This window comes from Pelophylax lessonae (assembly GCF_965119305.1).
Source record: "Pelophylax lessonae genome assembly, chromosome: 12".
NCBI lineage: Eukaryota > Metazoa > Chordata > Amphibia > Anura > Ranidae > Pelophylax > Pelophylax lessonae.
The window spans coordinates 197629364-197657101 of NC_138779.1; the positions used below are offsets into that span (position 1 = coordinate 197629364).

Here is a 27738-nt window from a genome sequence, read left to right on the forward strand (position 1 = left end):
TCGATCCTTTTACTAATATAAAGCTAAAGTGAATTCTGGGATTTAAAAAAAATGACCCTTCCATGTGAAATAAAAGCTCAGAATTTGGCTCATCTCCTATTTAGAATTTTAAAAGCCAGAATCTCTACTTTGCCTTTTATTTTTTCTCCAAGTTTGAAAGCTTTACTAGCTGTTCTTTCTCTGTTGAACACAGCATAACTCATACTTCTTCTCGCTGTCTCTGTATTGCAACAAAAGACAAAGTAAAATATGCAGACGGGTCAGAAAATCTGAAAATGTTAGCAGGGAGGGGAAGGTAAGAGGGAGGGAGGCAGAAGGGAGGGACAGGTAAAGCCGGGCAGACCAGGTCTATCAGGGACAGACAAGTGAATCAAAGAAACGAAAAATAAGGAGAATTCATGAAAATGAGCAAGTTACTGATACTTCATCTCCTCTTCGCTCTTCTACCGGCCGGTGAGTACAATATAGATTTATTTATGTATACATTTGGAAGTAAGATCAATCTTCATTTCTTCCGAGGTGGAGGAATAGGAAGTCCTAGAAGACGGTATAAGTTTACACTTGGTTAGAGTCTGTCTTTACCAGTGGTCCTCGACCTTTTCGAGACCAGGGTCTGTTAACCACTTAAGCCCCGGAAGATTTTACCCCCTTCCTGACCAGGGTTTTTTTTGCGATTTTTTACTGTGTGACTTTAACAGACAATTGCGCGGTCGTGCGACGCTGTACCTAAATGAATTTGATGTCCTTTTTTTTCCCACAAACAGAGCTTTCTTTTGGTGGTATTTGATCACCTGTGCGATTTTTTGATCATGCGCTATAAACAAAAAAAGAGCATACATTTTGCAAAAATAACAATATTTTCACATTTTTTTATATGAAATTCCCCCCAAAAAAAATGTAAAAATCAAAATTTTTTAACATTTTCGGCCAATTTGTTTTATGCTACATATGTTTGGTAAAAAAGAAATCGCAAAAAGTGTATTTTGATTGGTTTGCGCAAAATTTATCGCGTTTACTAACAAAGGGAAAGATTTTTGTCATTTTTGTTGTTTTTTTTTTTAACGCGTAATGGCAGCGATCTGCGATTTTTTTGCGGGACTGCGACATTGCGGCGGACAGATCGGACCCCTGACTGACATTTTTGACACTTTTGGGGTTACCAGTGACATTACTTCAGTAATCAGTGCTATACATATGCACTGTTACTGTAAAAATGACACTGGCAGGGAAGGGGTTAACTGTATTGGAAAGGGAGGGGTTAAGTGTGTCCTAGGGGCTGGCTTCTAACTGTGATTGGCTGTGGCTACTACTGTAAAAACAGAGATCAACGGTCCTACATAGTAGAACCGTCTGATCTCCATTTTTACACAGGGGAGAATGACAGGCGGCTTGTTTACATTAGCCACCCTCCTTTCTCCCTCTCTACTGACGATCGTAGTGTGACTGGCGGACATCGGGTCCGCCGGTCCCACGCACGGACTCCTTAGTGAACGAGCCGGGGCCCGCTATTGGCTCACAAGCCGTTGACAGGCTAGTGACGTATACATACGTCACTTTGCCTGGCCGGGGCTGACCGCTGCAGTATATGTACTTGTGGCAGTCAGCAAGCGGTTAAATTCTTCCAAACCTTCCATGTCCCAACAGTATAAAAAGTTATATACTCATACTATAAAAGTATGGGAATACAAAACATGTACTGAATGGCTGAAAAGCTCTGGATGGGGTTAGGTGTCACTCATGGGGGGAATTGGGTTCTGGAGGGGGATAGGGGACTCTACAGCAGACTTGGTAGATTCTAGAAACCGGGGGGCTCTGCAGGGGTACTGTGGGAGACTGGAGGGCACAGTAGGGGCTAGGTGGGTCTGTGGAAGGTTGGTAGTCACTATGGGAAACTGTTGGAAGTTGGGGGACACAATGGGGGGCTGGGGCTGTGAAGCAGGTTGGGGGCACTGTAGGGGGTTGCAGGGCACTGCAGTCAATTATGGGAGGCTGGGGGCATTATTGGAGCTGGGAGGCACAGTGGTAGGTTAGTGGTAGGTTAGTGGTTCTGGAGGGGGATAGAGGCAAACTTGGTAGCCCTGTAGGAGATTAGGTTTCTAGAAGGATATGAGGGTCTTTTCAGAAACCTGAGGGCTCTGCAGGAGTACTGTGGGAGTCTGGAGGGCACTGTAGGGGCTAGGTGGGTCTGTGGGAGGTAGGGAGTCACTGTGGGAAACTGTTGGAAGTTGGGGGCACAATGTGGGGCTGTGCAGCAGGTTGGGGGCACTGTAGGGGGTTGCAGGGCACTGCAGGCAATTATGGGAGGCTGGGGGCACTATTGGAGCTGGGAGGCACAGTGGTAGGTTAGTGTATCTTCGGCTGGAGGCGGTAGGCAATGGCCCAGTGCTTCAGAACCACTTTTCTACACCATCTGAGCACAAAACCTACCTAGAAATAACAGTATTGAAATGCTGGAAAACTCTGGATGGGGCTAGGTGTCACTGTTGGGGGGGGGGGGGGGAAGGGGGTTCTGGATGGGGTTGGGGGAGTCTGCAGCAGACTCAGTAGCACTGTAAGAGATTTGGTTTCTGGAAGGGGATGGGGGTCTTTTCATAAAGCAGGGGGCTTTGCAGGGGTAATGTGGGGGACTGGAGGGCACTGCAGAGGCTAGGAGGCTCTGTGGGAGGTTGGGGGGCAATGTGGAGGGCAATGCAGGGGCTAGAAAAATCTGTGGATGGTTTGGAGGCTCTGTGGGGCACTGTTGAAGATTGGGGGCACAATGGGGTGTTAGGGCTCTGCAGCAGGCTGGGGGCATCATAGGGGTTTGCAGGGAACTGTAGGCAATTATGGGAGGTTGGGGGCACTATTGCAGCTGGGAGGCACTGTGGTAGGTTAGGGGATCGGTGGCTGGAGGCCCAGGAGGAGGGAGGCCACAGCCTGGCTACTGGGCAACGGCCCAGTGGTTGAGAACCACTGATCTATGCCATCTGAGTGCTAAACATGCCTAGAAGTAACATTTGCAGTACAGCATATCTAAAGCCATAACTTTTTTTTAATCTTGGATAGAGGGGCGATGGGTTAGAACCCCTAGTTAGCTTTTATTGCTGTTGTCTGTATCCCCGTTGGGGAGGTTTACGCTCTCTGTTCACCCTTGTGGCCAATATCACTGACACTAAAAAAAAGAGAAATCCAAAAGTTGTCATTAGAACAGGAAGTGAGGAGAAGCTTTCCAAAGGGGACACTTACACATGTACTCAGAATTCCACAGTAGAGCAATTCAAAGGAAACCGTATTTATACCCCCAATTCCTTATCTGATTCATCAGTAAAGTAAATCAGTGCTCCCAAAGGTGTATGTCAAAAATTCCCACTGGCACCATCATCATGACAGCCCTATTGGGGCAGAGGGATATCCTATTACCCTGCAAGATCCTGAGCATGTGCATTGAAACCTGTGGATGGTCTGGTCATGGAAAGTTTACTCCTGCTTTTTTTGGCAACTCAAATTTTTGGAATAACAATAATCATCAAGACAAATAGAAGGGGTTGAATCTGCAGCAGTAAAAATCTGATTGTGGTTCTAACCACATGGTCTTGCATTATACACGAGGATGCAGAGGGCCCATCCACATCCCAGAAGAAGAGCTGGTTGGCAAACGAGGAATGGGGTATTAGAGGAAAACGGGAAGCATTACTGCTTTTTCCCCTACCCCTGGGCAAAATAAGCATTTACAAAGAGCAAATGACTCCTGCGCTTGAGGGGTGGCCTTGCGGCTGGTATCCTGAAAATGCGATTCAGGTCAAATTGTAGTGAATTCAGGCTGTGCTGCCACTCTCAACGGGTCGTGGTAACCCAAAGCAGATACTGGAAAAGAGAAATGGACAGAGGGCGCACCAGCCTAGCGCATTATCTTTAAAACAATTTATTGTAATAGACATGTATACACATTATACTCAAAAAACGATTATGAAACACGAGCAATGAGCAATGAGGGACCACCAGGGGTCTCCACTGGGCATCCTCCGCTGCCGCAGGCCGTGGAAGGATGTAGACCTCCAAAAAAACGCTTACGTGTTTTGTGGGTGTTCCCCCTTCATCAGAGCTCTATGCTAAGCTGGTGCGCCCTCTGTCCATTCTCTTTTCCAAAATAAGCATGTACCTCTTGCAATGGACCTACAAGGATACATTTACACTTACCCAGAAATCAGCTTTAAATTGCACCCCATAACCTCTGATGTAAGTTAAAGCCACCTCCAACAAATACTTGTTTTTAGGTTTTAGACAGGGTGGGGGAGAAGTTCCCTTCAGGACAGAAAGCGACGGGTGATTTCTGAAGTGGGGGTACACAACAAAATACTTTAAGGGAAATGAGGAAGGGTTAGAAAACCTTGTCTGGTTGTTATTACTTTTTTTAGAGTCCTTTTGACCAAAGCCTCTGGGAGTCTAAAATCTTAAATATTGGTCTTCATTCATAGGAAGACATGAAACATTAAATGTGTTTTAGGGTTTCAAAGACCTCACCCTCTTCTTTAGGCTAGATTTACAATAAAGAAATTAACAAGCAGGTATAATATTCCACAAAGAAATGATCATCATATGTACAGTAAACCCCCGCTCCATCTCATTTCAGTTTTTTGCGGTCCCGGTTTATTGCGTTTTTTTCTGTGTTATTTTACTATATAAATCATTGAAAATTTTAAAATGTTGTGTTTTCCATAGTTCTTGCTCTGTCTCTCAGTATCTTTTATGTGTTTAAATCAGTTTCTATTGTTTTAAAAGTGTGTTTAACCGCTTGCCGACCGCCGCACGACTATTTACTGCGGCGGTCAGCCCCTCACAGGCAAAGCAACGTAGTACTACGTCGCTAGCCTGTGAGGGTCTAGGGAGCGAGCGCGCGCCGCCGGAGGCGCGCTCCCGCCCGGTCACGGACCCCCCCGCACGTGTGACCGGCAGACCCGATGTCCGCCGGTCACTAACGATCGTCCGTTAGAGCGGGAGAAAGGCAGGCGGCTGATGTAAACAAGCCGCCTATCATTCTCCCCTGTGTAAGAATAGTGATCATTCGGTTCTACTATGTAGGACCGTTGATCACTGTTCCTACACCTCAAGCCACAGCCAATCACAGTTAGAATCACGCCCCTAGGGACACACATAACCCCGCCCTCTCAAAAAAGTTAACCCCTTCACTGCCAGTGTCATTCTACAGTAACAGTGCATATGTATAGCACTGATTACTGTAGTAATGTCAATGGTAACCCCAAAAGTGTCAAAAATGTCAGTCAAGGGTCCGATCTGTCCGCCGCAATGTCGCAGTAGCGCAAAAAAAATCGCAGATTGCAGCCATTACACGTTAAAAAAAAAATTACAAAAATCTTTCCCTTTGTTAGTAAACGCTTTTTGCGATTTTTTTTACCAAACATTTGTAGCATAAAACAAATTGGCCAGAAAATGTTAAAAAATGTTGATTTTTATATTTTTTTTGGGGGAATTTCATAAAAAAATGTGAAAAATATTGTTATTTTTGCAAAATTGACGGTCTTTTTTTGTTTATAGCGCATGATCAAAAAATCGCACAGGTGATCAAATACCACCAAAAGAAAGCTCTGTTTGTGGGAAAAATAGGACGTTAAAATTGTTTAGGTACGGCGTCACACGACCGCGCAATCGTCCGTTAAAGTCACGCAGTACCGAATCGCAAAATAGGCCCTGGTCAGGAAGGGGGTAAAATCTTCTGGGGCTTAAGTGGTTAAAGACCTTAAAATGCTTTTAAAAGTACAGTGACAGTAAAAAAAACATGCCTACAATGCATTTTAATAGGGTTTTTCTATTTCGCGGATTTTCACTTTTAGCGGGTTGGTCCGGAACGTAACCCCCGCGATGGAGGGGAATTTACTGTATATAAATATGCCTAATATATGTTGATCCTCTCTTTGTGGAATATTATATCTGCTTGTTAATTATATTTTGATATCTGTAGTGGTATTAATTCTTCATATTTGGATCCTGAGGAAGCCCTACTGGGCGAAAAGCGTTGATCCTGAATTACCCACATCGCATGTACCTGATTCTGCTCAGTCGAATACACTATTTGTATAGGGAATCACATTATTGTCATTTCTTTGATTTTAATATTTGAAAGTATCAATAAATTATTCTGATTTTTATATTTGTGTTTTTGTGTAAGGCTCCAGAAAATCCCCTTTTTTCTCCTGCCTTTTTCTCCTACTGGGGGAAGGGTGGGGGGTTTTCTCCTCTCTAGTTCTAAATTGGGGGAAAGTGCCGTGGATTTAATAGGATATCTACTTTGTCCATACAGAATCCCCCCCCCCCCACCTCCCTGTATTACAGTGATCTTGCAATCAAAAGAACCGCAGAGCTCAGAGTGGAGGGGCAGGATTGAGAGCCAATCAGATTTGCTGCATACAAATGTGTCAAGGAAGGAACAAGCTGATAGGAGGAGAGAACAGAGTGAGCAGAAAGTTGGCATCTTCAGTCTCCTGCTGCTCTTTCTTTGTGCAACCAGCAAGCTGGAGGGGTGGAGGGAGGACACCACTATAACCCCCATAAATATTATTACTGTATTTTGTCACATGGACTGGATGAACATAAAATTAAAAATTATTTTGGCAAAAAAAAAACATTTCTTTAAATGTTCCCCTGCAGTTCAGCTTTAATAGCCTAGGGCAGTGATGGCGAACCTCGACACCCCAGATGTTTTGGAACTACATTTCCCATGATGCTCCACTACACTGCAGAGTGCAGGAGCATCATGGGAAATGTAGTTCCAAAACATCTGGGGTGCCAAGGTTCGCCATCACTGCCCTAGGGTGACTCCTTTTTTTTTTCTATTGGTAAAATGCCAGAAACAAGCAATTCTTTGAAAAGCAGATGCCAGTCATCATATTATTAAAGACAGTACATACAATTATATTATATTTTGTGCTAATCTCATACTTGATTCTCTCCCAGGTCTTTCCTTGAGATGCACCCAGTGTACAGGATTACCATATTACTGTCCCGAGTCTACACAGCAATGTATCCTCAACCAGACCAGCTGCATGTCACAGTCCTTCACTGTTGTAGGTATGGTATAAAGGGTTAAATTTACATTTAGGACGAATTATGAATTTGGAATAATATCTAACAAGGACACAGTTTATTGCATACCTCCCAACTGTCCCTGATTTGGAGGGACTGTTCTCATTTGGAACCAAATCCCTCTCTCCCTCTTCCTGGTACCTACCTCTCCAATAAATACCTCCAATAAATACCTACCTCTCCAAAAAAAAAAACTATTTATTAAAAAAAAAAAAAAAAAAAAAAAAATTGTACAGAGCTTATTCATCCTGTGAAGCTGCATGTACATTCATTCTGTGCGAATGGGGAAAAATCAAATGTTATTGGGCTGTTTTCTCTCCAGGTCGAATATTAATCATTCACAGGGAATAGAGCATAGGTGTGCGCAGCCCATTACATTAGGGTGTGCTCCCCAAATCTCAAGCACACATGCATGTGTGTGTCTACATGTATGGCCCGGGTGCATTCATCTCCCTGCTGGCACAATGAAAGAGAAGTGCTTAAGCACTTCTCTTATGGCTGAGCTGGTAAGAGTGAGATCTTTCCCATCTCCCCGCTGGCACACAGAGCAATAATGCTAATGTGCACTAGGTGATTAGGGTGTGCCCAGGCACACCCGGCACACCCTGTGCACACGCCTATGGAATAGAGTGAAGCCAGGAAATAATAATAACGTTTGACCTGGAGATCAAAAATAGCCGACCAACACTAACTACTTGCTTGCTGGGCACTTTTACCCCCCTTCCTGGCCAGGCCAGTTTTCAGCTTTTAGCGTCGTCACTCTTTGAATGACAATTGCACAATCATGCAACACTGTACCCATATGAAGTTTTTATAATTTTTTTTTTTTTCACACAAACAGAGCTTTCTTTTGGTGGTATTTAATCACTGCTGGGGTTTTTATGTTTTGCCAAATAAACAAAAAAAGACTAAAAATTAAAAAAAAAAAAAAAAAAAAGTTTTCAGTTTTCTTAGTTTGTTATAAAATTTTGCAATCAGGTCATTTTTCTCCTTCCTCTCCTGAGATTATTCTCCCACTATACAAGACTCTGGTCCGGCCACAGCTGGAGTATTCCGTCCAGTTCTGGGCACCAGTCCTCAGGAAGGATGTGCTGGAACTGGAGAAAGTCCAGAGAAGGGCAACAAAAATAATTAGGAGAATGGAGGATCTCAGCTATGAGGAAAGACTACAAGCACTGAACTTATTCTCTCTGGAGAAGAGACGATTGAGGGGGGATATGATATCAATGTACAAATATTGTACTGGTGACCCTAGCATAAGGAACAAACTATTCAGAGAAAGGAGGTACAATAAGACACGTGGCCACTCACTAAAACTAGAGGAAAGGCGGTTTAACCTTAAAATACGCAGGGGGTTCTTCACTGTAAGAGCAGTAAGGATGTGGAATTCTCTTCCACAAGCAGTGGTATCAGCAGGGAGCATCGATAGTTTCAAAAAACTATTAGATGGGCACCTTAAAGACCACAACATACAGGGATATACAATGTACGGTTAACAGCAAACACACACACACATCATAGGTTGAACTGGATGGACTGATGTCTTTTTTCAACCTCACTAACTATGTAACTATGATGAGGCTGCACTGATGGGCAGTGATAGGCTGCACTGATGGGCACTATTAGGTGGCACTGATGTACACTGATGAGGCTGCACTGATGGGCACTCATAATGTGGCTCTGATGGGCACTGATGAGGCGGCACTAATGAGGTGGAACTGGTGGGCACTGACCAGGAGGCACTGATGAGGCTGCACTGATGGGTGGCACTGATGGGCACTGATATGTGGCACTGGTAGGCGGCACTGATAGGTGGCACTGATAGGCAGCACTGATAGTTGGCACAGATGATAAGGCACTCATTGGCAACACTGGTGGGCACTGGTGGGCACTAATGAGGCGGCAGTGACTCTTCATGTGCGGGACCGCAAGCAGCGGGAGTATGGAAGGACGTACATGGGTGCCGTCTTTTGGCTATAGCGAGGGTGCGAAGAGGTTAAATCATCCCTTAATTCACACGAATTCAAAACGAATGTTTTGCCTGAACAAATAGTTCTGTAAATTTTCTATAAATACACCATAATGTATCTACCCAAAGCACTATTTATTTTATTTATTTATTTATTTCAGGTCCTCATATAACGTTGTCAATTTACGCAGCGCTTTACATATACATTGTACATTCACATCAGTCCCTGCCCTCAAGGAGCTTACAATCTAAGGTCTCTAACTCACATACATACAAAGTAGGGACAATTTTTAATTTTTTTTTTTTTGAGCCTAATGGAATCTTCACATCCCAGCTGAGGATTGTACATTTCAAATGCCATTCATTTTATTGGCACCTAAAAAACGCAGTGCAGTTCTGCCGCATTTATCGCCCGATATATCGTGCTGCAATAATCGCAGCACACTGCGTCGCTCGAAGCTTTTCGCCCCCAAAAAGTTCAGTAGCTACTTCTGAGTGCCAAGCTTCATGCGATGCGGTTTGTCACAATTGCAGCGCGATTTATCATGTGACAATTGCGGCAGAACCGCGCAGCATTTTTAGGTGCCATTAAAATTAATGGCATCTGAAACGCACGTTTTGGAATTTTTTTTGTTTACAGCGCAAAAAAATAAAAATTGCACAGGGGATCAAATACCACAAAAAGAAAGCTCTATTTGTGAGGAAAAAAGGACATTCATTTTATTTGTATACAGCGTCGTAGGACCGCGCAATTGTCGGTTAAAATAATGCGGAATTGCAAAAAATGGCCTGGTCATTAAGGGGGAAAAACCTTCCAGTCCAGAAGTGGTTAACATTGCACTGACACCCGCTGAAAAACGCAAGGGCAGTGCAGTTTGAATGAGGCGCGGGTTGCCCGTAACGTATTCTAGTTTGAACGGGCCCTGAATATCCAATATTCTTTAAGGGGATGGGGGGTAAAGGACTTTGTGAAAGTTTCATTTTTTGTTAATTGCTACAAAAAAGAAGCAATGTATAAATTAAGCACAGCATGTTCTATAGTATTTTTGTTATTTGTTGTTTTGTGTAAAAATGTAACAAATGACATGAAATGGAAGCTGTTGATCCTAAAACTGAACTAACGGGATTGTATTCTTGCAGCGGACGGCAACATCACCGAGTGGACATACAAGGGCTGTTCTCAGGGACTGAGGTGTAACCAGTCGGTGTATATGGACTTGGGGGTTAAGAAGACATATATAAGTTCTTCTTGCTGCGAAACAGATATGTGTAACAACGCTACGTACTATGGTAAGGAACAAAGTGTATAGTTCCAGAAGCTTGATAATCCCCACATCTAATACAAAGTCTCATATATGGTGGAGGCATTGTGATATGGCGCCATTTCCCAGTCATGGCAGTTCCAAGTCATTGACTTGAGAAGGCTATTGGGTCATCAGGGATTATTCACCCCAACACAGATTGGGATGGTGTGGGGATATAAGGAATATCAAATGAAGATGTCCCACTGTCCAACATTCCCAGGCAAATACGACTCTGGAAGCAACATTGTGAATCACTTGACAGCTGTAATGGACACCTAGAAATATATCCAAAAGTCCAAGAAGAGTGCCAGACCAATGAACTGAAAGTCCAGATACGTTAAATATTGATGTTCATACAACAAGACAGTATAAAAAGCCAACTCTTTCTGGGGTCCACAGGCCTACCCCTTTTTCAGGGTTCAGGTATTGTATCTACCCCTAATTGTCAAAAGTATTGGGACGCAATGCACTTTAATGGCATCCCAGTCTTAAGCCCCGTACACACGCACCGATTATCGGCCAACCGATCGTCCGTCTTTTGTCCAGAGTGGTGTTTTGTTGGTTGGAATGTGCTCTAGACTGCACACGAATTTTCTCGCTCAACAAAATCCTACTTCAGAAGTGATGCCATGTGTTGGATTGCTTTCTTTGTGTTCTTTCTTCTCTGAGCATGCCCAGACTTGCTCATAAGGTTTTTCCCTGTCGAAATCTGTACTGACTGCACGAAAATCGGCCGTGTTTTGACGGCAGACAAACATTTTATAGCCTGCACACCAGATTTTTTTCAGCCGAAAAGTCGGAGTTGGTTGTCGGAAACATCATACTAACAAGCCGAAAATCGGCAGATCGGTCGTCGGACGAAAATTTCCGGCCGAATTTCGATGCGTGTGTACGGGGCTTTAGTCGTACACACACATGAACTTTAATGGCATCCCAGTCTTAGTCCATAGGGTTCACTATTGAGTTGGTCCACACTTTGCAGCTATAACAGCTTCAACTCTTCTGGGAAGGCTGTCCACAAGGTTTAGGAGTGTGACTATGGGAATGTTTGACCATTCTTCCAGAAGTGCATTTGTGAGGTAAGGTACTGATATTGGACGAGAAGGCCTGGCTCACATTTTCCTCTCAAATTCATCCCAAAGGTGTTCTTTTTTTTTTTTACTTTGCTTTTTTTTTTTTTTTTTTATACACTGTTCCTTTTAAAAAAATGTTTTTGATCACTTTTTTCCTATTACAAGGAATGTAAACATCCCTTGTAATAGAAATAAGCATGACAGTGAGATCTGGGGTCAAAAAGACCTCACATCTCACATCTACACTAAAAAGCAATAAAAAAAAAATGTAATTTTTTTTAAATCCAAAAAATAAATAAAAATAGGCCGTTGGCAGGAAGTGAGGTATGACATCGCTCCGGTCCTCCAAGGCCATAGAGTCGAGTGGGGGCCATCTTGCCCTCACTTGACTTCGTTCCTAGGACCTAAAAGGACCGGATCGTTTTCCCCACTACCGACGGCTCCGGTAAGCTGGGAAAACGACTGGGAAGAGGCGGGAGGGGGAGGGGCACCACTCATAAAAGTGATCCTGCAGGGAACTTGCCGCTGGGATCACTTTTATGTGAAAGAGGACCGCCAGCCGTGTAAAAAAATAATGGGTTTATGGCAGCAATCTGCTGCCATAACTCCAGTATTTAATATCAAAATAGCGATGTAAATACGCGGTGGGTGGTCCGGAAGTGGTTAAACAAGCTGAAGTTAGAAGCTGATTAGCTACCATGCACAGCTGCACCAGATTCTGAGTGCTCCAGTTTTAGTAAATCCCTATAGTGTCCATAAAGGGGTTTATTTACTAAATGCGAATGGACTGTGCACTTTGCAGTTGCTCCAGAGCTTAGTAAATGGGCAGAAGATCTGCTGACTCCCATCATCCAATCATGTGCAAGCAAAAAAGCTGTTTTTTTTAATTTTCCTTGCATGTGATTGGGTATTCTTTGCAAAGTGAAACTTTACCTCATTTACGAAGCTCTGGAGCAACTGCACTTGCAGAGTGCACAGTATATTTGTATGTAATATAAATTGGGTGGAGAGTGAGTATCTGTCTATAAAATACTGGCACGATCCCCTGAGATAGAATAATCTAGAAGTGGACCAAGTCTGACAGGGAAGGGGAGATGGTAGGGGTAAGGAAAACCCCCCAAAAAGGGGTGGGGGAGGGGGAAGGAAGGGGGATAGGGACAATTCCCAGCAGACCAGGAAAACGGGGATTTTAATGTGCCCAAATATGAAGGAAAAACAAGTCATAAAAAATATACAAATTTATTGAAAACAGTATAGTAAAATCAGACATAGAAGTACAACATATCAGTGGTGTGTCCACATAGCCCAGGGGTGTCCAAACTATGGCCCTCCAGCTGTTCAGGAACTACAATTCCCATCATGCCTAGTTATGTCTGTGAATGTCAGAGATTTACAATGCCTCACGGGATGTGTAGATAGCCTAACACATCCTACGATGCAGTGGATCGACGCGTTTCACCCACAACATGGGCTTCCTCAGGATCCGGGTGTGTTTATTGGATTTTCAAAATATACACCCTGAATAAAAACAAATAAATATCTCAAACTCTATGCAAAGAGATCTTGAATAATGAGCTGGAAATTAGCTGTTTGGTCTAGGCAGGGAAACCATGGAAGAATAGTGCCATTAAACCTTGAGCAAAAGTAAACTCAGAAGCCAAAGACATATATTTTTTAAACACCACATGGACCAAAGGTCCATATCCAATGTAAGAAAATCCCGTATCAGAAGATAATCAATCCTCCCTCTGCCCATGCTGCAACAGACCGTCCTGCTGCGGCATGGGCAGATGGAGAATTAATTAGTTTCTGGGCGCATTAAAATCCCCATTTTCCGCTGGGAATTACCCCTATCCCCCCCTTTTTTTGGGGGGGTTTTTCCTTCCCCTACCGTCCCCCCTTCCCTGTCAGACTTGATCCACTTCTAGATTGCAAAGTATATTTGCCTTAAGTCCCAGTTCACACTGTTGCGATGCGGGAAACCCTGCGAATCAGTGCCGGTTTCCGCATCGCACCAGAATCACACAGCGGTTCACACTGAGATCTGTGAATCGCTGGGGTTGTCAATGTAAAGTGAATGACACCCCCAGATTGGTTCGCAGATCGCAAACAGTGAAATGGTGCAGGAATCAGATCGCATAGGTGTGAACACCCGTGCAATCCGATTCCAGTGCGAACCAAAAAAGGGTCCTGCACCATTCTGGTGCAAATGCAATGCGATTTCAGCCATACATTTTGTAGTTTGTATGGCTGAAATCGTATCGCACAGACATCGCATGCGATCTGCACAGCAATGCGGTGTGAATCACATGCGATGTCTGCCATCACACTAGTGTGAACCAGCAGTAAATCAACCCCATACTCTATGCAATAGCAAAATAAAGGGCCGGCCCTACCATGGGTCCCACTGGGTCCATTGGACCAAGGCAGCACTTTGAGAGGGGCAGCAAATTGACTCCCAAGATTTTTTCTTCCAGCAGTTTTGTGTGTCAACAGTCTGCGGTGCATTACGGGTGGCATTTCCCCATCTCATGCTGACGCCCGTAGTGCAAACTGATGAGTATGAGGAGGCGGAGCGTCTCCTCCGGGGAACATCCCTCATGTGATCGTGCTGAGCGCAATGACGTCAGACATCAGCGCACTCCATCTCACGCAGGGCAGGCTGGATCTTCTAGGGTGGTGGCAAGACACAGGAGTGACAGGAGGACTGAGGACAGACAGTGGGTGTTTGGTGGACCGATCTGGTGGTGAGTTATGGAAGAAGATAACAGTATAGATAATATTTTCTACATTTCATACTTACCGTATATACTTGAGTATAAACCGACTTTTTCGGCATGTTTTTTTATGCTGAAAAAGCCCCCCTCTGCTTATACCCGAGTCACGGTCTCACATACCTTTTCCTCGGTTAGTGCGCATGCGCCGCTGCCGCTCGGTAAAGCCAGTACACGTTCGGCTATTCCCTGCGCAGTGACGTGTTTGGCCCGGGCGCCGCCTTTTTTAAATGTAAAGTACCTCTTTGAAAGGTAAGTGAGACTCCTCCGCAGCCCCTGCATCTCCTCAGCCGGTACCATGCCCGCAGCACTGCATCTCCTGTACCATGCATGTAACATCTGTGCCATGCCTGTACCATCTCCTGTGCTATGCCTGAACCATCTCCTGTACCATGCCTGAACCATCTCCTGTACCATGCCTGTATCATCTCCTGTGCCATGCCTGTACCATTTCCTGTGCCATGCCTGAACCACCTTCTGTGCCATGCCTGAACCACCTTCTGTGCCATGCCTGTACCATCTCCTGTACCATGCCTGTACCATCTCCTGTACCATGCCTGTACCATCTCCTGTGCCATGCCTGAACCATCTCCTGTACCATGCCTGAACCATTTCCTGTGCCATGCCTGAACCATCTCCTGTGTCATGCCTGAACCATCTCCTGTGCCATGCCTGTACCATCTCCTGTGCCATGCCTGTACCATCTCCTGTGCCATGCCTGTACCATCTCCTGTACCATGCCTGAACCATCTCCTGTGCCATGCCTGAACCATCTCCTGTGTCATGCCTGAACCATCTCCTGTACCATCTCCTGTGCCATGCCTGAACCATCTCCTGTACCATGCCTGTACCATCTCCTGTGCCATGCCTGTACCATCTCCTGTACCATGCCTTAACCATCTCCTGTACCATGCCTGTACCATCTCCTGTACCGTGTCCGCAGCCCATGCACCATGCCCGCAGCCCCTGTTTTGGGTCTCTTGGTGGTCCATTTGGGTCCAGTAGCTGCTGCATTTCCCACCCTAGGCTAATACTCAAGTCAATACGTTTTCCCAGTTTTTTGTGGTAAAATTAGCTGCCTCGGCTTATATTCAGGTCGGCTTATACTTGAGTATATACGGTAGATCAAATAATGGATGTGGGGGCCTTATAGGGGGGCAGCGTTATATTCTTGGACCCAGGCAGCACAATGTCTTGGGCCAGCCCTGGCAAAATAACCCTAAAATATGTTGTTGTTGTTGTCAGCCTTCCTGTAGTTACACCGTAGTCAGTAAACCCACCATAAAATCTGCCACCGTATAATCCTGATTGATCTCGTTTTCAGCTCGTGTGCCCGTGGCTGCGCTCTACTGCCGAAGCTGTCAGGGGAACAGCAACACCTGTGCAAGCTCCAACCTGACCTCCATCCAGTGTGCCGGAGTGCAGGATCGATGTATGACCGTCACCACCGTCTATGTCAATGGTGAGAGACATGGCAGAACATACATGGAGTCCGTGTGTGTATATTTCCCATAGAGACACATGCATTGATGACACTGTTTTCTGCCTCTGCAGTTTCCAGCTCAAATGTGGTGATCAAAGGCTGCGGGACTGGGAATCTCTGCGGACGGAAACTGTATTATAACAGCGGTGGAGTAAAAATGTATTCTGAGATATCATGCTGTGGGTACAGCAACTGCAACCAGGGTGTGAATGCAGGTAAGTTCTTCTCATCTCTGATGCATACACTGGGGTTGATTTAATAATGAAGTAGAGACTATTCACTTACCAAGTGTGTTACCTTACATTCCTGGTGCCCAATATGCGGTATAGTCCCAGCCCCATTGGGGGGATAGAGCAGGGTGGGAGTGTGTAATCATCTGACCAATAATGCTGGGGGGGGGGGGTAAATTGTCATTGCTGCTGGACTGATCGCCTGCACTGACCACCAATGACGGGAAGGGGATTAAAAAAAAAAAACATTGCCATTAACCACCAGTAGGGGGTTTAATTAGCACTGCCACTGGCACCAATGCTGGGGATTATTATTATGGTCACTGACACCAATGCTAGGGGTTGTTATTAGGTCACTGAGACTAATGCTCAGGGTTATTCTTACAGTCACTGATATATATGCTGCGAGCAGGGGCAGACTGGCAACTTTAACCCCAGGGGGCAAGTACAAACCAGAGGCCCAGTGTGCAGCAACTAGGCCCCCCTCCCACTCTCCCTCTTTCCATCCTCCTCCTTACCCACATTCCAGGCTGAAGCCCTGCTCCAGGTACTCTCTAATCACCGGCTGAATCCGGGTTCCCTAACTGGCCATCAGCTGGGGGCAGCTGGGACAGCTCAGTTGGGACTGGCCAGGGGAGGAGAGTCTCAAGTGGGGCATGGAACTGGCCTCTGCTCAGACCTCAGACACAGTTTACACCGTCCATGCGCTCTGTCCTTGTCTTCATCCTACACTCAGTATGTCAGTGGCAGAGACTTTTTATTTCTCTTTACCAGGAATCCTTTAGGCATGTCTGAGGCAGAAGTGGGGCAGCCTTTTCACAGGATATCAGAGCGGCCCAGGGGGCAATTGCCCCCCTTCCCCCTGGCCCAGTCCTCCCCTGGCTGCGAGTTATTATTGAGGTCACTGACACCTATGCTGGGAGTTATTATTGTGGTCACTGACACCTATGCTGGTATTTATTATTGTGGTCACTGACACCTATGCTGGGAGTTATTATTGTGGTCACTGACACCTATGCTGGGATTGATTATTGTGGTCACTGACACCTATGCTGGGGGTTAATATTGTGGTCACTGACACCTATGCTGGTATTTAGTATTGTGGTCACTGACACCTATGCTGGGATTTATTATTGTGGTCACTGACACCTATGCTGGGATTGATTATTGTGGTCACTGACATCTATGCTGGGAGTTATTATTGTGGTCACCGATACCTATGCTGGGGGTTATTATTGTGGTCACCGATACCTATGCTGGGGGTTATTATTGTGGTCACTGACACCTATGCTGGTAGTTATTATTGTGGTCACTGACACCTATGCTGGTGGTTATTATTGTGGTCTCTGACACCTATGCTGGGGGTTATTATTGTGGTCACTGACACCTATGCTGGGAGTTATTATTGTGGTCACTGACACCTATGCTGGGAGTTATTATTGTGGTCACTGACACCAATGCTGGGAGTTATTATTGTGGTCACTGACACCTATGCTGGGGGTTATTATTGTGGTCACTGACACCTATGCTGGGATTGATTATTGTTGTCACTGACACCTGAGCTGGGAGTTATTATTGTGGTCACTGACACCAGTGCTGGGGGTTATTATTGTAGTCACTGACACCAGTACAGGGGCTTATTATTGTGGTTACTGACACCAACGCTCTGGGTTATTATTGCAGTCACTGACACCAGTACAGGGACTTATTATTGTGGTTACTGACACCAGTGCTGGGGGTTATTATTATGGTCACTGATACCAATGCTGGGGGTTATTTTTTTGTTCCAAGCTGGACCAATGTAACTGAAAAAAGTGACATACTTAAACTTCAGCTTTAAGTGTCAAGGCGAGGTTAAGCGTTAGGTGTTGACTGTTAGGCAGAGTATTAATTTGGAGGATGTTAAGCTATAGGAGAAGGGTTGTGATTATAAAGTAGACTAAAGATCCAGTTAAGGTTAGGTGTCAGGGGGTGTGGGAGACACATTTTCACATTTGATTTTAGTGAATGAGAACCTGTAAGTATAAATTGTTCTGTCTCCTGTAGGGAGATGTTCCCCATTACTGGATGCATTAAATGGAATGATTATGTTTGTCTCCTCCAGTGACGGTGAACGAGACTCTGAATGGTCTACAGTGCTACGCGTGCAATGAGACAGGCCAGGGGGAATGCACTACACCTTCTGTTACATCATGTACCGGAAACATGACCTCATGTGTGGATGCAGTAGGTAATGTACCTTCTCAGTTATTGTCCTTCTATGAAGTTGCAGGGGAGATGCATACTGTATTTCTATCAGTAACTTTGGAGGTTCTTCCTCAGCAGGTTCTGACCAGGTTCTCTGGAGTGAAATGATCCACAACCACCAATCAGATTTCAGTTTCTATTGCAGATTCTAACTGGAATCGGTAGATTAATATTCTCAGACATTATGCCTCATACTGAGAGAACCTTGATCTACCTTCTATTGTAGAACGAGGAGCATGCATCTCCATATGTACCTAGACAATGGCAGCGCTTGCCCCCCACCAAAGATCCAATCAGCATGGTTTTCGATCATGTGATTTCTGTGACAACCAGTCTTGGTATTTTCATAAGGTTTGTTTATACACAAACCTGCTTATTCCAGCAGTTATTGTGCTATGAATGGGGAATTATATCATTTTGGCAATGGTATCAAGGCATGGATCAGAATGGCATCATTTCAGCACAAGGATCAGAATGATGTCATTCAGGAACTGTTATCAATGAAAGAATTAAAATTATGTCATTCAGACAGTGGAACAAAGACATGGATCAGAATAGTGTTATTAAAGTTCTGGTACTAAGGTATGGATCAAAATTGTGGCATTTAGATACTGCCATCAAGACATGGATCAGAATAGTGTAATTTAGGTATTGGTACCATACCAAGACTTGGATCGGAATGGTTTCTATCAGAAACTGCTAGCAAGCATAAATCAGAATAGTATCATTCAGGTATAAGTACCATGACCTGGATCAGAATGGTATAATTCAGGTAATAATGATAATTAAAGACAAAGATCAAAATGGAATCAATAATGGAATGGTACCAAGGCATTGGTCAGAATTATGTAATTTTGGTATTGGTACCAAGGGACACAATGGTATAACTAAGGTACTGGTATTTGGACATGGATCAAATTGGTGTCATTCAGGTGCTTGGGTGAAGACATGGATTAGAATGGTGTCATTCAGGTACTGGTACCAAGGCACGCATGGATCTGAATGACATCCTTAAAGGACTGATACCAAGGATCAGAATGATGTAATTCAGGCACTGGTACCAAGACATGGATCAGAAGGTGTCCGTCAGGTACTAGTACCAAAACATTGATTATAATAGTGTCATTAAGGTACCAAGACCTAAATAGGAATGTGTCCATAAGAAACTGGTACCATTAGATTAGAATGGTATATTTCAGGTACTAGTACCAAGGCATGGATCAGAAGGGCATCAAAAAGCTACGGGTTTCAAGTCATAGGTCAGAATGATGTAATTATAGCTACTGGTACCAACAATCACAATTGTATCATTAAGATACTGTTACCAAGACATGGATCGGAATGGTGTCATTCAGGTATTGGTACGAAGACATGAATCAGAATGATATCATTCTAGCAGAGGTACCAAGGATCAGAATGGTTCCATTCAGGCACTGGTATCAAGGCATTGATCAGAATGGCATCATTCAGATACTGGTACCAAAACATGGATCAAAATATTGTCATTCAGGAACTGGTAAAAAGGCATGGATCAGAATGGCGTTATTGAAGCACTGGTACCAAGTTCAGAATGGTGATATTCAGGCACAGGTACCGAAACATGGGTTAGAATGGTGTCAGTCAGCTACTGGCAGAGGTGGGGGACTTGAGTCACATGACTTGACTTAAGTCAGACTTAAGTCACCAGTTTGAGGACTTGAGACTTGCTTGACTAAAATTAATAAAAGACTCGACTTGACTTTGACTTGGTATTCATGACTTGAGACTTGACTTTGACTTGAGACATATGACTCGAAATTACTTTGACTTGCTTGACCTCTAGCAGGGACTCGACTTGACTTGCTTGCTTTTCGCCACAGTAATTTGGGACTTGCTTGAGACTTGAAGGTTAAGACTTGAGACTTGCTTGTGACTTGCACATGTGTGACTTACTCCCATGTCTGGCTACCTATACCAAGGCTCAGAATGCTGTTATTGACAAGAGGTGCCTATCATATACCACCTTCTAGAATGCACTTTTAAAAATGATGACAAAGAATGGACTCTTATTTACAATAAGTATTTTGATGGTTTCATAATCTTCTCATCCTGACCTGCTTGTGTTTGCCCAGGCTTTCCCCGGGGGAACACTCTGCTGCGGGGGTGCTGCTCTGCGGACGTGTGTTACGGTTTATCAGCTTCCATGTCCCTCCAGGCCAGTCAGAAGTTGTACTGCTGTACCGGCAACCTGTGTAACAATGGAAACCTTGCATCCTATTTCACGTCTGCATCAACCATGGCACGCAGCAGTTTCTACATTGTAGTGGTCACTTTGATGGCACTTTTGGAACTTCTTTGGACATTACTATGAACAATCAAGATGATAAAGGCCAATATGGTGATAAAATGTGTAAAGATGGTCTAACTTTGTAACAGAACACAAAACAGTGGAAGCAAATAGGAAGACAGCTTTTGATTGGGCTGGTACTAAAAGCTGATTTCTGATGTCCACATTTATCTTATGAATTCTGACCATCAGTGGTGGAAAGTATCTGAAGGAAAATATTTTATTATGGTATGCCGGGGATGTCAAACTCTTATTTTTAGGTTCAGACATTTTAAAAAAAAATCATCAATTATTTTCTGGTTAAAATATACTGTAAATGTAATTATAATTCAGAGAAATCTTTGACAAAACTCAGACTTGGATCAATTGGCTTATGAAGGCCTTATGTGGACCCTTTTCTTATCAAGAGGCCTATTGTGTTAATTCAACAAACCAGGGATTCACAAATCATTCACCAAACTGCTTTTTCAATTTCGTAAATAAATGAAATATTTAATCTGAAAATTGTTTCTGTTAATTAATTTTATAAAAAAAAAAAAAAAAAAAACACATTTTTGAAAATGTACAACTAATATTTGTAGATAAGGGGGCTTTGAGGACCTTTTGGAATAATTGTACTGTATAGGCTTATTTAAATCTAGTAGTTGGCCTGCACTCACTTTATTATGGTATGCCAGGGATGTCAGACTCTTATTTTTAGGTTCAGACATTTTTTTAAAAAATCATCAATTATTTTCTGGTTAAAATATACTGTAAATGCAATTATAATTCAGACCAATCTTTGACAAAACTCAGACTTGGATCAATTAGCTTATCCCAGCCTATAATGGCCTTAAGTGGACCCTTTTCTTATCAAGAGGCCTATTGTGTTAATTCAACAAACCAGGGATTCACAAATCATTCACCAAACTGCTTTTTCAATTTTGTAAATAAATGAAAAATTTAATCTGAAAATTGTTTCTGTTAATTAATTTTATAAAAAAAAAATCAAATTTTTGAAAATTTACAACTAATATTTGTAGATAAGGGGGCTTTGAGGACCTTTTGGAATAATTGTACTGTATAGGCTTATTTAAATCTAGTAGTTGGCCTGCACTCACTTTATTATGGTATGCTGGGGATGTCAAACTCTTATTTTTAGGTTCAGACATTTTTTTAAAAAATCATCAATTATTTTCTGGTTAAAATATTCTGTAAATGCAATTATAATTCAGACCAATCTTTGACAAAACTCAGACTTGGATCAATTAGCTTATCCCAGCCTATAAAGGCCTTATGTGGACCCTTTTCTTATCAAGAGGCCTATTGTGTTAATTCAACAAACCAGGGATTCACAAATCATTCACCAAACTGCTTTTTCAATTTTGTAAATAAATGAAAAATGTAATCTGAAAATTGTTTCTATTAATTAATTTTATAAAAAAAAAATCAAATTTTTGAAAATTTACAACTAATATTTGTAGATAAGGGGGCTTTGAGGACCTTTTGGAATAATTGTACTGTATAGGCTTATTTAAATCTAACAGTTGGCCTGCACTCACTTTATTATGGTATGCTGGGGATGTCAAACTCTTATTTTTAGGTTCAGACATTTTTTAAAAAAATCATCAATTAGTTTCTGGTTAAAATATACTGTAAATGTAATTATAATTCAGACCAATCTTTGACAAAACTCAGACTTGGATCAATTAGCTTATCCCAGCCTATAAAGGCCTGATGCGGACCCTTTTCTTATCAAGAGGCCTATTGTGTCAATTCAACAAATCAGGGATTCACAAATCATTCATCAAACTGCTTTTTCAATTTCGTAAATAAATGAAATATTTCATCTGAAAATTGTTTCTGTTAATTTATTTTATAAAAAAAAATTTAATTTTGCAATTTTCTGAAAATAAAAGACTCTCTCGTATTGCTTTGTTTCTAGAGGCAATTCAGTATTTGAATATGGGATTTTTTCGGCACATCCAAGTACTTCATGTGCTTGTTAGCCTAGGCAGACCTCTCTGTGAGTCACCCCGGCTCTCACACAAGTCATAACTAAAAATAATAAAAAGCTTGTGAGAGAAATTCTTTGATGACGGTGCCTGGAGGGGTTGTCTTACCTAAAACTCTTCTGCTTTTAACCTCTTTGTTTCTCAGTCATGTGATCATGTATTTTGTTTAAAAATATTCTTGAAATAAATTTAAGATCATTTATTTTCTTAATAGAAGAATTCTTTAACATTTAAAAGCAGAATTCTATTTCAAAGAGTTAACCCATGCAAAATGTAATTTTAGAGGTAAAGCTAGAGGTAAAGTCTTTTGTGCTTCCTTTATTTCCCAGGGATCTCTGGGGTGAGAATTTGCAATTGGGATTTTGTCTTTGAAGTAACTAGTGTATATCCTATTATTGTTTTCCTTGGTGGTCTATAAATCAGGTGATTTAATTTGTTTCCTAAAGAGGCCCTGTCACCACCTTAAAAAAATCCAGATAAATGCACAGAATTCTAATTATAATAACAACTTTGAACAAATGTACAAATTATAATTTATTCACCTGCCTTTGTTGATTGACATATTATTGGCTTTATATGACCACTCATTGGTACTTTCTAGGAATTATGACATATGGTATTTCAATTTTTAAGTGCTTTGAATTGTGGGTTAGGGTTTTTTTGATACAAACATCCGAGTAAAGGTATTTTTTGATACATTAATATTATCTTTGATTTTCTTTTTTTTTTTTAAATTTGGTTTGAGAACAGTTGAAGTTCTTTGTATACTGTTGCACTAATTATGTTTTTTGGAGTCAATGTGGTTCCCACTGTTTTTTCCTCCCTAATTTCTGAGAGGTGTGGTGCGCTCTTTTAATTTTTAGATTTGGTATGGATTTTTCTGTAGGGCTAATTTTCTCCCTGTTTTGTAGTGTCTAACTACTGCCTTTGCTTGCCCACCTCCTCTGTCCCTCCCCTCACCTGTCTACATAACCTTTTATGTACCTGTCAGGGGAGGATTGGAAGGATACTATAGAATAGCCATTCTCAAGCAGGGTTTTGAGGAACCCTAGAGTTTCTCCAGAGGTTGCAAGGGGTTTCCTGAGCTGTGGCTTATTGACCCCCAATTTAATGGTGCCTGCATAATTCCAGGGTCAATACCACTTTGCAGAGGAAGCTACATGACACCGATGATCTTTTGTTTGTAAGGGGGGCATTCTAACCACCTAGGGAGGGGCATGCTCTCCCGTCAACCCCCAATTAATTGGTTTTACAGGGGTTTCCTGAAGCCTGAAAATTATTTTTAGGATCTCTTTGAGGTAAAATGTTTGGGAAAAGTTGTTATAGAATGTCACTCAAGTGACTGTGTCACATCCAAGGTGGCGGCACCCTACAGTAGAGCTTTTGGATGTCTTCACAAGGGAGGCTTCTACAGGTATATAACAGCTTGAACCCTTGACTGCCCAGTCAATTGGACCCAGGAGAACAATTTCCTGGTTTTAATGAGGCTCTTCTTTAAGATGAGTTGATAAGAGTCACTCCTCCGTAACAGCAACATTTTGAAAAGCACATATTGATCATTTGAAAAAAAAAACGAAATCAGCTTGGTCTGGCATGATTTATTGGAGAATGCACAAGGGGAAATAAAAACTGTGGTTATAATGGATTACAAGAAGGATTACATCACAGCACATAAGAGTGCACTATTTCTTTTTATGTTGGGTTATTTTGACTTAACGTTTGCACTAAAAGTTACATTTTCATGACAAGTTTGGACATTAGAAGAAGGGTGTAAACACCTCAAAAGCTTGTCCCAACAAAGTAACTTTTGGTACAAATAAAAAAAAGTACTCACCCCAAACTGGCTCATTCATGTCTTAATGGACCTTGCTTTGTGCACTGGTGTGCAGTCATGTTGGAACAGGAAGGGGCCATCCCCAAACTCTTCCCACAAAGCTGAGAGCATGAAATTGTCCAAAATGTCTTGGTATGCTGACGCCTTAAGGGCTCTTTCACACGGTCCGCCTCCGTATGCGGATCCGTGTTGCTCAGCGGGGATCGATCCGCGATCCCCGCTGAGCCGGCGGATGACAGCTCCATCTCCGCTTGCAGAGCGGAGAGGGAGGTGTCTCAGCCCCCGCTGCCCTCTATGGGGGATCGGATGAGAGCGGACCGCCTGTCCGCTCTCATCAGATCCGATCCGATTACTGAACGGATGGAAAAATAGGGTTTCCATCCGTCCAGATTTCACGGACAGAATCGGATACGGATGGCAGCGGGTGTCAGCGGAGGTGCCCCATAGAGCTGCATGGAGGATCCGATCAGATCCACCTAAAAAACTGACAGGCGGATCTGATCGGATCGCCCGTGTGAAAGAGCCCTATGAGTTCCCTTCACTGGAACTAAGGACCAAGCTCAACCCCTGAAAAACAACCCCACACCATAATCCCTCCTCTACCAAATGATTTGGACCAGTGCAGAAAGCAAGGTCCATAAAGACATGGATGAGGGAGTTTGGGATGGAGGAACATTACTGGCCTGCACAGAAACCTGACCTCAACCCGACAGAACACCTTTGGGATGAATAAGAGCTGAGACTGCGAGCCAGGCCTCCTTATCCAACATCAGTGCCTGACCTCACAAATGCGCTTCTGGAAGAATGGTCAAACATTCCCATAGACACACTCCTAAACCTTGTGGACAGCCTTCCCAGAAGAGTCAAAGCTGTTATAGCTGCAAAGGGTGGGCCAACTCATTATTGAACCCTACAGACTAAGACTGGGATGCCATTAAAGTTCATGTGCGAGTAAAGGCAGGCGTCCCAATACTTATGGTAATATATGTAGTGTGGGTGCTGCCGAAAACTGATGGCATGAATAAGGTGTGATTGTGAAGAGTGGGATATTTTTTTCTGGGAAGATAAAACTTATAAAAGTCCAGTAAAGAGACAATGTCAAATTTTACTTTGACTGCAAGTGTTCGCTAAGTATTAACACATTTTTTAAAAAGAATCCCCCCTAAAAATAAACATTTTAAAGTAAGTTTACAATTTTGTGTTGGGCCACATTCATAGTCGTCTTGGGGCACAGGTTGAACACCCCTGCAGTAAAGCTTTCTTTAACCACTTAAGGACCGCCCGCCGCAGTTATACTGCGGCAGGCAGCCCCTCCTGCGCAAACCAACATAGGTATACGTCAGTCACGCGCCTGCGGTGGCGCGCTCCTGCCTCACTCTGCAGCAGGGACTCGGATGCACGGGGCAGGCGGCTCCGATTGCCGCCTGACACCCACGATCGCTCCCCGCTGAGAGAGAAGAACAGTCAGCTGTTGTAAACACAGCTGACCGTTCTTCTCCCTGGAATGATCACGGAGTGCCTGTGATCCTTCTATACAGGAACACAGGTCTCTGTGATCATTCCATAAGCCCCGCCCCCCCCACAGTTAGAATCACTCCCCTAGGCTCACATTTAACCCCTTGATTACCCACAGTGTTAACCCCTTCCCTGCCAGTGTAATTTTTACAGTATAGCACTGATTACTGTAGTAATGTCACTGGTACTCCCAAAAGTGTCAAAAATGTCAGTTAGGGGTCCGATCTGTCCACCACAATGCTGCAGTCCCGCTAAAAATCGCAGATCGCCGCCATTACTAGTAAAAAAAAAAAAAAAAAAACAATAAAAATTACATAAATATTTCCCGTAGTTAGTAGACGCGATAACTTTTGCGCAAACCAAAATACGCTTATTGCGATTTTTTTTTACCAAAAATATGTAGCAGAAAACAAATTGGCCTAAAATGTTCAAAAATTTTGATTTTTAATTTTTTTTTTTTGGGAATGTCCTATAGCAGAATGTGAAAAATATATATATTTTTTTCACAATTCTCGCTCTTTTTTTGTTTATAGCGCAAAAAATAAAAATCACACAGGTGATCAAATACCACCAAAAGAAAGCTCTGTTTGTGGGAAAAAAAGGACGTAAATTTAGTTTGGGTACAGTGTCGCACGACCGCGCAATTGTCCATAATGTGCCATACACACCATAAGATTTTCTGAAGACTTTTTCTTTAGATTTACCAAAACCATATAATATGAGATCAAACCTAAACATTTTCAATTTGTATGCAATCCGGCAGGCCCTTGCACTACATAGAAAAGGTAAATCTGAAGGAAAAAGTCTTCAGAAAAATCTTATAGTGTGTATGGCCCTTTAAAGTAATGCAGTGCCAATCGCAAAATAGGGCTTGGTCATTAAGGGGACAAATCCTTCCGGTCCAGAAGTGGTTAATTGAACAAGTTGAAGTTAGAAGGTGATTGGCTCCCATGCAGAGCTGCACCAGTGTTAAAGTAATGCAGTGCTGAATCGCAAAAGAGTGCCTGGTCAGGAAGGGGGGTAAAACCTTCCGGGGCTGAAGTGGTAAAGTAAGTTTACAATTTTGTTTTGGGCCACATTCATCGTCGTCTTGGGCCACAGGTTGGACAACCCTGCAGTAAAGCTTTCTTTAACAAATAGCATTCATCTATGTACAGTGCCATATACTCAGTGTTGGGGGTAACGAGTTACAAAGTAACTGATTACAGTAACTACATTACTTTTTTGGTAACGAAGTAACGTAACTAGTTACAATACTAATATTGGTAACTCTACTACTTTACTAGGCTATAGGAGGTAACTACACTACTTTACTAGGCTATAGGAGGTAACTACACTACTTTACTAGGCTATAGGAGGTAACTACACTACTTTACTAGGCTATAGAAGGTAACTACACTACTTTACTAGGCTATAGGAGGTAACTACACTACTTTACTAGGCTATAGAAGGTAACTACACTACTTTACTAGGCTATAGGAGGTAACTACACTACTTTACTAGGCTATAGGAGGTAACTACACTACTTTACTAGACTATAGGAGGTAACTACACTACTTTACTAGGCTATAGGAGGTGACTACACTACTTTACTAGGCTATAGAAGGTAACTACACTACTTTACTAGGCTATAGGAGGTAACTACACTACTTTACTAGGCTATAGGAGGTAACTACACTACTTTACTAGGCTATAGGAGGTGACTACACTACTTTACTAGGCTATAGGAGGTAACAACACTACTTTACTAGGCTATAGGAGGTAACTACACTACTTTACTAGGCTATAGGAGGTAACTTCACTACTTTACTAGACTATAGGAGGTAACTACACTACTTTACTAGACTATAGGAGGTAACAACACTACTTTACTAGGCTATAGGAGGTAACTACACTACTTTACTAGGCTATA

At 42.9% G+C, this 27738-nt stretch overlaps 1 protein-coding gene across 1 annotated transcript; it reads left to right on the top strand.

Moving 5' to 3' along the window:
* Positions 1 to 331: 331 nt before the first annotated feature.
* Positions 332 to 20600, top strand: LOC309568421 (urokinase plasminogen activator surface receptor-like). Its single transcript, XM_082274089.1, has 7 exons — positions 332 to 453; positions 6949 to 7062; positions 10187 to 10336; positions 15522 to 15659; positions 15752 to 15895; positions 18015 to 18140; positions 20269 to 20600. Exons 1-7 carry the CDS (start codon positions 399 to 401, stop codon positions 20505 to 20507), a joined length of 966 nt encoding a protein of 321 aa, XP_082130215.1. The 5' UTR covers positions 332 to 398; the 3' UTR covers positions 20508 to 20600.
* The last annotated feature ends 7138 nt before the right edge of the window (positions 20601 to 27738 follow it).

Excerpts from the sequence above, each read along its gene's own strand:
- LOC309568421 (XM_082274089.1), top strand. The coding sequence starts at position 399 with ATGAAAATGAGCAAGTTACTGATACTTCATCTCCTCTTCGCTCTTCTA. Across the intron at positions 10,337-15,521 it reads TAACAACGCTACGTACTATG|CTCGTGTGCCCGTGGCTGCG; the intron begins GTAAGGAACAAA and ends TCTCGTTTTCAG. Across the intron at positions 18,141-20,268 it reads CTCATGTGTGGATGCAGTAG|GCTTTCCCCGGGGGAACACT; the intron begins GTAATGTACCTT and ends GTGTTTGCCCAG.